The sequence below is a fragment of the Haemaphysalis longicornis genome, unplaced genomic scaffold (genome assembly GCF_048455015.1).
Source record: "Haemaphysalis longicornis isolate Haplotype H1 unplaced genomic scaffold, Haemaphysalis longicornis Haplotype H1 scaffold_8, whole genome shotgun sequence".
Lineage (NCBI taxonomy): Eukaryota > Metazoa > Arthropoda > Arachnida > Ixodida > Ixodidae > Haemaphysalis > Haemaphysalis longicornis.
In genome coordinates, this window is record NW_027526445.1 from 68,690,470 (window position 1) to 68,701,813 (window position 11,344).

At 53.4% G+C, this 11,344-nt stretch overlaps 1 protein-coding gene across 1 annotated transcript; it reads left to right on the plus strand.

The window, feature by feature from the left end:
- The first annotated feature begins 557 nt into the window (after nt 1-557).
- Nucleotides 558-1,628, plus strand: LOC144149381 (uncharacterized). The gene has a single exon (XM_077680946.1). The coding sequence runs from the start codon at nt 1,223-1,225 to the stop codon at nt 1,592-1,594; it is 372 nt and encodes a 123-aa protein (XP_077537072.1). The 5' UTR covers nt 558-1,222; the 3' UTR covers nt 1,595-1,628.
- The last annotated feature ends 9,716 nt before the right edge of the window (nt 1,629-11,344 follow it).

An 11,344-nucleotide genomic window follows, 5' to 3' on the forward strand; every position in this document is an offset into this window, starting at 1 on the left:
GATAGGTTGACAAACCAACACTGGAAGACCGTGGACCCGGAAGGGGCATTTCTTGCCGCCACGTTCAACGTCTGCCTCCGCTTCCGCTGAACACTGGCCTCCTGGAGAAACTGTCGAACAATATTACTGCCAAACAAGGGAGACCCCGCTGACCCTGCAAAATACAGACCGATAAGCCTTGGAAACACAATTGCCAAGCTTTATGCGGCATGTTTGGCAGGATGGCTACAGGAATGAATTTCGACAGACACCATTCTTTCCCGCTGCCAGAAGGGATTTCTAGTATACGATGGGGTCTTCGAACATAATTTCGTGCTGACAGAGAGACTGGACGCCGTGCAAAAAGGCAACCAAGGCGAAAAATCAATTCAGAAAACGCCCAAAAATCCAGGCCCTCTATTGCCGCAAGCGACACCGCGCAGTTCAGCTAATCATGGAGGGTCAATCGACAATGTGCCCCATTCCACCTGGCGAACTGGAAGCGCACTTCAGCACTGTGTGGGGACCAAAGGACGCCGACACGTCGCTCCTCACACAACGGATGCCTGCCCCTGGAGAACTGAACCTGGCAACCTTCACGGAGGACGAGGTAGCCGGGCGACTCTGAAGGTGCAAAAACACCGCTCCAGGGTGCGACCGACTCACTTATCAGCACTGGCGGACCGTGGACCCGGAGGGATACTTCCTGGCGGCAGCGTTCAACTGCTGCCTGCGGCATTACAAGTTCCTGCCTGCTGGAAGGCGTCCCGCACAGTCCTCATCTTCAAGAAAGGCGAGCCCGGTGACCCCACAAAGTGGCGCCCCATTTCCCTTGGGAACACGATCGCCAAACTCTTGATCCCATTCTCGATCCTATGGTCCGGGCGGTGCAGGGAGGCGAGCGGCAACACAAGATCCTCGTTTACGCCGACGACCTCACCCCCCTCGGAAACAGCCCAACTTAGCTCCAGGTCCGCGTGAACAGGGTGGCGGCCCTATCCTCGAGGCTCGGGCTGAAGCTCAACCCGACAAAGTGTCGGACACTGCACGTGTCGGGGCAGCAACCCGTGGGCACCAGACCCACCACGTTCCATATCGGGGAATTGGCAATCCCCAACATGAAAGACTTGGAGAGCCACAACTTCCTCGGCCGCCTCGTTGGCTACCGACTGCTCTCGGACACCGCCTGTGTCTACGTCGCCATCACCTTAGGGAAACGCCTTCTGAGGTGCATGGTGGCCGTATGGGAGGGGCTAGATGCAATAAAAACTTCCTCTACCCGGCTCTTAACTTCGCCATGAGGGTGGGAGCCGTGGGAAAGGAGGAGTGGCGCCGGCTGGACGACACCCTGCGGCCACTCATCAAACACACCCTGTATCTGCCTGCCACCTCTTCTAACAAGTATCTTTATGGTAGTGCAGGTGCAGGAGCCGCGGGGATCCCGGAAGGAGCGGACAAGAGCGACGCCTGCAGAATCGATGGCGCCTTCAAGCTGCTGTCATCGCCGGACCCCGAGGTTCGTGACCTGGCCCTGCAGGCGGTGTCCAAGGTGACAGAGAAGCGGCTGAGGAGACGAGCGAGTGGAGAGGACGTGGAGACAGCATTAATGCTCTAGTCCAAGACCTCACACATTATGCACAACTGTCAGGTGGAAAGCTAAACATGGATAAAGTACCCTTCAACCCCTTGAATCAGAGAAGCACCACACCCCACTGGTTTCGGCCGGGTAGCACAAAGATTCTTGGTCTGTGGTTCGACCGAGAGGGTACCTCTCCTAACCAGTTTCACGAGCTGGTTGAAGAGGTATGCAAGAAAGTTGAGCGGGCCAATTCCTTTCCCTTCTCATGCAGTGAAGAGGCATACCTAGTAAAATGTATTTTGTTCCCAAAGTTTCTCTATGTAGTCCGAGTCGCACTTCCTGCAGAACCCATAGTCAACAAATTGACTCGGTTGATGTTCCGGGTTGGCCCGAGACGCGGTCCACCTGCCGAGGCGTCTAGGGAGCTTCGTTTTGCCCTGTATCGATACCACAGCCCGGCTACTGACGTCCGCCAAACTCAGCCTTCGAGGCTGTGTGAACAACTCGTTGTACACAGAGCGGCGCATAGGGTAGAGCCTCCCGAGTTCCCGTGGAGGGCCCTAGCAATAGGGTACCTCCCAGAGTCGGCGAAAGATATACAGTGGGAGAGAGGATGGCGCATCCTTCCCACGAAGGACCGCCTCAAGAGGTGGGGGGTGACGGCTAATGCCGATTGCCCCAACTGCGGACAGCATGAGACCACCGAGCACGCAGTGGCCAGCTGCGGAGTGGCAAAAGCCTTTTGGAGGCTGGTCCACAGGGCTGCCCCAGGGCTTGGACTGGCTCAATACTTTGCAAGGGGCAGGTGCCCCCGAGACGCCTTCGCGAGGCTGTGCCTAGTAGTAGGAGAGGAGGTTTTATGGAGGAACCGATGTAACGCGGCGGGGCAGCAAAGGAGGCTTAGGTTGCTGTGGCCACTCCTGGCCAGGTATAGACAAGAAATAAAATCACATCTTGAGGCCCAGTTTTTTTGGCTGGGAGAAACTGAGTTTCTGCTGCGGTGGGCTAGCGCCTACGTCAAAGTGGCGGATGGCAAGGTCCACATAGCGTTGGAACTTCCAGACATGCTAGTGTGATTAGAAACATCATAACGCGACGAGATCGAGGTACACTGTCCACTCTTCCTATGTCATCTGAGGACAAGTCGTTGGTTCTTCTCCCTGTCGTATGTTTTGAGTTCAGGGAGCGCAGGTTTGCGCGACCTGGTTGGTTTTGAGGTGCGAAGGTACAGCGCTCGTTTTAGTTAGTCGCAGAGGAAGCGAGTGTATCTGTTAAGTTAGCTCACCGACAAGTGAGCTTAATAAGGGGGAGAGCAAACGTACCATGCTCGCATAGAGCAGTGTCCAAGCGTGTGTAGGAGGAAGTAGGAGGTGGCGAGAAGAAATGGTATTGGAGGTCCAGGCTTGTGGAGTTTAGTATGGCACTTTGTGTCTCCTCCTCCCTAGCCCCACCCCTACCAAAGGTGTGGTTTAGTGTTGAGGGGCTGACGATTGTGCAATGCTTAAGGTAGTGACATATAATCGCTAAATGTCAACTAAGGGGCTAAAACTGTGACCATGCATAGTCTGTATAACACATGCCTTGTATTGGAATACTGTTGTACGTGTGGGGGCATCTTTTGAATCTGGTAATTCTTGGCGTGTATACAGTTCCCAGAGTCTCCCTGGATGAAAGGGAGGGTTGTTGAGGTGAAGAAGATGGTAGTAGTGTGGTGAGATGAAGGTGTTGAGGAGAAGAAGGTGGTAGTAGATGTAGAGGCGAAGAAGGTTGCAGTATTGTGTTGAAGTGAGGGCGTTGAGGCGAAGAAGGTAGTAGGAGTGTCTATAGTAGCAGCTAAGCGGCCTCCTCCCCAGCGCGCTAGTGATGCCGCCAGTATATAAAGCCGCTATGGGGCTCTACAGGGAGCTAACGAGCTTGGACCTGGCCTTGAGGGTGCTCATGAATATAATACACGATTCCAGCTCTCCTGCTAGAACCCTTGCTGTTTTCTTTCTTGGTCCGTCGAGGCGGCTTTTTGCCCCTCATTTAGGCGGCAACTTGTTCCCCAGTGCGGGTAGTCGGCCACCCATGTATAAGGCCGTGATAGAGGTCCATAAAGAGCTTTTGGCTATGGACCCGACCTCTGATGCACAGGAGACCCAACCGGCCCGACTTGGGGAAGCACTGGTAATGAGGAGAGCGAGGCAAAGGGTGGACCCGCCCGAGTTTCCGTGGGGGGCCCTCACGGCAGGTAACCTCCCTGAACGGGCGAAAGACATCCAGTGGCAGCGGGCATGGAGGGTCTTACCCACGAAGGACCGGCTTCGCCACTGGGGCATTAGAGGAAACAATCGCCCCGATGTGGTCACCCAGAAACGACTGAGCATGCTGTGTCCGGCTGCGCGGTGGCGAAATGTTTTTGGCGGTTGATCCACCGAGCATCCCCGGGGCTGGGGCTGGGCAAGTACTGTGCGGGGGGCCGGTGTCCCCGAGACTCTTTCGCCAGGCTGTGCATCGTCCTGGGCGAACAGGTCCTGTGGCAGAATAGGTGTAAAGCAGTGGCACAGGACAGGCGCCTTCGGCTCCAGTGGCCACTTATTGCTCACTTTAGAAGAGAGGTAACATCTTTCCTGGGTAGACAGCTGTTCCGACTGGGTGAGGAGGAATTTTTGCATTACTGGTCGTGCCCCTTCATCGGAGTACAGTCTGGGTACATAAAACTTGGCTTACAGTTTCCCAATGTTTTTGTGTGAGCCACCGGTTATAGGTGCCAAGTTCACTTCTGCCAGCCTGGCAGAAGTGCATTTGGACCTACACCTGAGCGAGGAATCGGAGGAGGACATGCAAGCTGTCGCCTCCGATGCAAAGAGGACAATTCCAAGCGACGATGCACCGCATCTTCGAAGAAAAATAAAAAACCTTCCCGATCCCCCAAGAAAAAGACTTAACACCAACATGAACAGCGACCTTAATTCAAGCCTTTTAAACATAGTCTTCGTGTGACAGTGTGCTGGAAAGTTCTGTGCTGCGCAGAGATGTGCGGTGGAGTAGCGATGCAAAGAAAACAGTGGTGCAGGACTGAAAGCTCAACACCGCAGACTGGCCTAAAGACTGCGTCATGCACTACCCCAAAACCTACTCGAGTTTGAGACTGCGAGGGACAGTGTGGAGCGGTGCAAACATAGTGTGCGTGTCAAACTCAGTTCTGCAGGACTTTCCACTAAGCAAGCAACGCCGGAGTGAGGACTGCACCACACAGCCCGTGCTCAGAGGAAACGTAAGCAGACAACGACAGTTTTTGACTTTAGCAAAGTGCGATGTCGTAGAATGTAGCTTTTTTTGGCCTGGGGTCGGGAGTATCCCCGAGGGCGAGTGCTCGTGGTAGGATTGTGCAATACAGGTGTCTGGTACGAGGTTATGTCACTTCCTTAGCATTGTGTCTTTTTTTCCTAAGCCACCTAATGAACATCTGGAAGGGTTGTTGTTGGAACGGAGAAAGGCGTAGAGGAGCAGGGCAGTTTCTTACTCCCCTGTTGACGTTCAACATCCTTTCACTCAACGTCCAAGGGTTTAGAAACCCGGAAAGAGGGAAGTGGTCCATTTTTTGCGGCAAAACAGAGTGGATATAGCGTTCCTGCAGGAAGTTAATTTTTATACAACTCAGGATGTACGGTGTTTTGAAAGGGCGTTCAGCATTGCCTCTTACTTTTCCTTAGGGTCGTCTAGGTCGTGCGGGGTGGGGTTCTGGCGTTGAATCCAAACATTTGGAGTTCAGGGTTCTCCTCTGTAGACAGCGAAGGCAGGCTGTTATCCTTCACCTTCAACCAAGGTGGCACTCAGTACAAAATCATAAACATATATGCGGCAGCCAAAACATCAGCGTCCAATAGCTTCTTTCGTTAAATAGGGGTCTATCTTCTCCACTCACGTCCAGTCATTTTCTGCAGAGACTAACTGTGTTCTAGACAGCTACAGAGACGTTAGAGGGCCAGGTCAGGGCAGACCTACATGCAATGCGGCCGAACTGAGTCTGTTGGTGAGAGACTTTGGTCTAGAGGATGCATGGGTTTTAGGACAGGGAAACACCTTCGAGGCCACTTGGCGGCGGAGCACCTCGCAAAGCCGCCTTGATAGGTTCTACATAAATAATCAGGCAAAGACACACATAACAGATATTGAAGTAGTCAGTTTTCCAAGTGATGCAGGCTACGCGTCAGATCACAGGCCGATCATTCTTTCCCTCAGTGCAGACTTAAACCACCTTTCAAGGCAGGGGCACTGGCGCCTAGACACGAGAATCCTACAGGACGAGATAGCCCGCACTTCATTAGGCAGCATCCTTGAGCTGACCGCTGAGAATCACATAGATTCTTGTAGCTGGGATCAGCTTAAACAAGAGTGGAAGACGCGTACAGGCAGAGGCGAAGGAGAAAAAAGGAAGAGACACTACACACCTGAACGACACACTCACCCCAATACGGATCGTAAAGAGAGGAGGCTCCTTCTCGCCAGAAATGACCGAGTACCTGGAGGAGCTGAGGAGACGGTATTTCCTCTGCCTACAACGTCTGTCCCCACCTGGAACTGCCTTTAATAGGCACGGGCCGTGTGGGGGGAGCAGGGAAATAAACCGCTTCCAGGCAACCAAGGAAAAACTGACTGTGATTACCGATGTGACACTGCCAACAAACACTGTGTGTCCTCATCCAGACGACATCAAGACATGGTTTACCAATTTTTTCAATGAACTTTAGAGGCAGGACCCCACACAGTTAGAAGAGAACAGCCCATTAGAGGGAATCGCCACTCTTGGGGGGGCAACTCCCCCAGGTAGACAGGGAAATAAGTGAAAACTTCTTACGTCCAACAACAAATGAAGAGCTATATGACATTCTGAAAAATATGAAACCAGGTTCCTCCCCTGGGCCTGATGGCCTGCCCACAGAGTTCTATAGGACATTTTGGCACATTATAGGAAACCAAATAGTTGAACTTGTGAACAATATCCTAACAACCAACAACATCCCACAATCTTTTAGGAGAAGACGCCTGGTTTTCCTTCACAAAGAAGGAAAAGACCGAAACTTCCATGCTCGTATAGGCCTATCACAGTTCTAAATAGTGACTACAAGTTATTCGTGTCTCTCTAATACCCCAGCCACACGACAAATTCAATGTCATTCCCATCGAATGTCATTTGTTTAAAACGACATTTGCTGCCACACGAGAAAATGTAATGACATTCGATCAAAATGAATTTGCGGAATTTATTCCACTGCATTCTGCCAGGAAATGTTTTATCTCGACACCAGAGACTCAGTGGGAATGTTGACACAAAACAGCCACTAAAGCGTCATTACCATTATATTATACTTACATGCGTATAATTTTTAATCATTTATTTATTTATATGAAAGAAGCCAAATAGTGTAGCAAAAAGAAAACTGCTGGCCTCGCTAGCAGGGCAGCCTCAGGCGGTGTTTGTTTATATGTTTCATGCTGTTGTGACGGCAGTGTTTAGTCGTGTTCACTAAATTGCTGCAACTGTGCATAAAGTGCATTCAAAGCTGCAGTAAAGGTGCTTAAGCTCTTCTCGCTCAGTATTCGCAAGTATTGAAGCACTTACAAACAATGAGTGCAGCGGTCGTTTTGTATTTACCGTGTTGGTACTTTGCACGCTGCGAGGAGGCTTCAGAGTAGATGCATATACGCACAGAGTTGTTCTACGCAGATTTTGCAGTAGGTCCTACTTACGAATCATGAAAAAGTTGGCCGTGAGTGAGACCTTGGCAGCCTCGCGAAATATCTAAACGACACACGTAACTGGCCAGCGTGAGACTCTCGAATTGCCGACATAAGCTCGAGGGAAAAGAGGCACGTTCCTCTTCTCCAAAGTTGTTGTTGCCGATTCTTTGTTGCTTTATTTGTTTTTTTTCCTTGTCTTTTTTCATTGTATTTAAACTTAGTGTTCTGAATAATTGTATTTGCTTAACCTTGCCTATTACCATTGTGTTTATTTTGCACTGTTCGCCTTTTCTTGCGTTTATTTGCCTTGTCAGTTTGTACTACCCCAATCTGTATTGTTCAAAGCATTTTAATAAACACACTTCTGGGCCTTTTGGCTAAGAGTTGTGCCACATCCCGGACACTCTCTTTGGCCATTTTTTCTAGGTAGGAGTGACGGCACTGCGACAGGTAGCGGGAAGGTCTCACCAGCCGAGAAGTTACCCCAAGCCAGGCGCAAGTGCGCTTCCCCGCACGATGCGCTGCACGCCGGGAAGCCCACGCAGCAGTATGAAGTTCCGGGCGCCGCCTTCGAAGGAGCACTGCTTCGAATTTAGTGCTCTTAAGGAGGCAACTGTTGACGACATTATTGATGGAATTTACCTGACCGTTGGACCTGGAGGGCTCCAAGCTCTTCAGCACCAAGGTGCTACCCGGTTCTGCGCAGCGGTGGCTTTGGCGGCGGCTGCGGAGAAGTTGAACACGCCCAGGGAGTTAAAAATCCCAGAGAAAATGTGCCCGATAACTTGTGTAGGGCTGCAGATGGTTTTAGTGACTGCCTTGCAGCTCAAACTTTTCTGGTAATAGCGAGGACGCGGCCACAGGTCGCAGTAGAAGTTCAAGTGCGCCGAAGTTGCCCCAAGCGGAGCACAAGTGCGCTTCCCCGCACGGCACGCTGCGCTGCGGGGAAGCCAGCTCCGCTATGAAGTTTAGACCGCCGCCTCGAAAGGAGCACTGCTTTGAGTTTAGCGCTCCTAAGGAGGCAACCATCGACGACATCATCGACGGTTTTCACCTGGCCTTGGGACCTGGAGGACTGCGAGCCCTCCAACACCAAGGCGCGACTCGACTCTGTGCAGCGGTAGCTTCGGCGGCCGCTGCAGAGAAGCTCAACATGGCCGGGGACATCACAATCCTCGGAGAGAAGTGCTCGACGATGTGTGTTGGCCCGCAGGTGGTCTTCATGACTGCCTTGCGGCTCAAACTGTTTGTAAGCAACGACGACCTGGCTGCTGCACTCGCCCCCTTCGGACGAGTGCTAAGCGTGACAAGACATGACCCGAAAAATGACTAGGCTTCGTTCAAGTTGGACGACGTTTCGTTGCCGCTCTCGCCCTTCGGCCATAGCGACAGCGTCACAGAGGACAGCGCGGAGAAACAACCGGACACACTCGCCCCTCCAGAAGCCTGCCCCATCATCCAAGAGCAGCAAAAACAGTTTCGACAACCCCACTACCACCGATAGGACGTGGGGCGCCCAGTCGTGTAAGCGCAAAGGCCACCAAGCTGGCCTGCCTGGAGGACCTACTGCTGTTGCATGGGATTGATATTTTGAAGGGTTGTGTCGCCGCATGCCTGCATGTTGGCTTTGGTGTTGCTATGCTCTAGTTGTGCATTATAAAATGTAGTGATGCTGTTGCCTGCCTGCATGGCGCTCGCTGCCACTTTGGATTTGCTCAGAGTGTAGTTTCACACACGCGTTGTGAAGCGATTGTCGTTTTGTGCCGAACTTCGCTCCGCTTCTGCCCCGGACGCCTGCTCACCCTCGGCGCTGCTCGGACCAACTGCCGGCCCGCTCCTCTCTCACCTACTTGCTTTAGTTCTGCTCTAACCTTTCCCTCATAATGGGTTCCAAAACCGCACTGCTCGTGCTTGCTTAAAAGCTATCACAATGTAAACAAACCGCCACCTGCTCGCTAGCTGTTTTTTTCCTGTGCATTCTCTCTTCATTCTTCTACCTCTCCCCAGCATAACAATGCACAAACTGCCCGAAACAAAACCTCGCCCACATGTAGGGGTTGTGTCTGCAAACACCCACCTACACGCTTGGTTCTTTGCTGCACCCCGCACTTTCTTTCTTGCTTCGCTGTTGTTCTGTTGTGTGTAGGAGCAGAATGACCAGGCCTAGCGCAACCTCACACACCGCCACAATGGCAAGCGACAGGGCTCCAGTCGCCAGGCGGCGCAAAAGCGGAATTCCGGTGCCCCCACTGCGGACACCTGAAACTCCAACCACTCCGCCACCAAATGAGGGGCACCAACCCCGCAGAGATGGATATTCACTGTTTATCTCTTTTCCAGCCCCTCACGTCTTCAGGTGCACAGAGACGGGCTGCACGTCAGCCTTATCTGCTGCTGCATGGACGAACAGGCATCAGTCACTGCAGAGGCACCTCGAGGGAGACCACGGCATGCGAATTCGCCGTACGGTCAACCTCTGTGCCCTGTGTGGGGATACGCTAGGTGCAAAGCCCACAACGCACCCTTGCCTGGCCAATGGCAGGGCCACCGCAGCTCCCACACAGCAACGGTTCCAGTGCACTGACTGCCCGTCATCCTTCCCTTCCAGGAAGGGCCTGCACAATCACACGCTTTGGCACAAGAAAGAGGAGGCCAAGCGACAGCGTGCAGCCAGCTCCCAGCAAAGCACCACCCCAGGAGATGACGAGGGGCAGAATGAGGGGCAGCCGCCAACACAAGCCACACCGGCATCAGGCGGCGCTGCGAGCCGGCAGAACACCCAAGCTCCCAGCAGCCCAGAATGTGGCGACGGAGAGGAGAGCAGACAGCGCACCCCCCCGTCTAACGAATACCCCTTTCCCGCAGGCTAGCGGGCGCTCAACTCCTAGCCAGTCGGACCAGTCTGCCACACCCTCACGCCTGTTCTCGCAGGATGGCCCCAGCCAGGGAGGGAGTCCGCAGGCTGACGACGATGCAGGAGGAGAGGAGGGCGATGAAGCTGTGCCAGCAGCCGCGCTAATCGATGAGAGCTCTGTGATGGCCGAGCACACCAAAAAGCTGCAGCACGTGCTAAAGCTGGCACCAAATGCAGAGGCCTGGGACCAGTTCCTGGAGATCCTTGACGACGCAATGACCACAGTGGCAAGCACAGTCAACCTGCCCACCCCAGGGGAGGGAAGACCCCGGCGCGAGGTCAACGGAGCCAATGCCCAGCAGATCCAGACGCTGTACCGACGCAACCGTCGCCGAGCAGTCCATCTCATCGCTGAGGACCCCTCCCAAATATGTTCCATCCCACCAGAGGAGTTGGAGGCGCACTTCTCCGCAGTGTGGGGGCACAAAGAGGCAGAACAAAGCTACTCACACAGGGACTGCCCGCCCCCGGGGAGATGGATCTGACCCCACTCACAGGAACTGAAGTAGCGGCAAAACTCCGCCGCTGTGAGAACACTGCCCCCGGCGGCGACTGATTTACCTACCAAAATTGGAAGTCCGTCGACCCTGAAGGTTGCTTCCTCGCAGCAGTCTTCAATGTCTGCTTGCAGCACCGCCGGGTTCCCGACTCCTTGAATGTGTCCGTAGCCCACAATGCCCTCGTTGAAGCGGTTCGAGGTGCAGGGGCTGGAGATGCCTTCACCAGTATTGTGCAGCATTTGTACGAGGGCAACTCCATCGCCATCATTAGGGAAGGAGAAATAATGAAGCCGGACGCGTCCAACACAGATTAGAAAGTTGATTTACGTTACTGCTTCTCGGAATTGTGGCCAAGACCGGTTTTGTTCGGCCTCCAGGCTATGAATGGCACCATGCCCCGGACAATGGTAGTCGCGATTTTAGACCCGCAACGACAGCGCGAACTCCTGTGCACAGCAGGGCCCGCGCCGCGATTACTTGACCCAAGCCGAGCGCAAGTGTGCTTTCACGCATAGCGCGCCTGCCGTGAGGCAAGCGCGCTATGCAGCATGGACTTTCGTGCCCCCCCACCGAAGGCCCATTGCTTCGACTTGGAAGCCCCGGCCAATGCCACAATCCACGAGCTTATAACCAGAATTGAGGCTACTG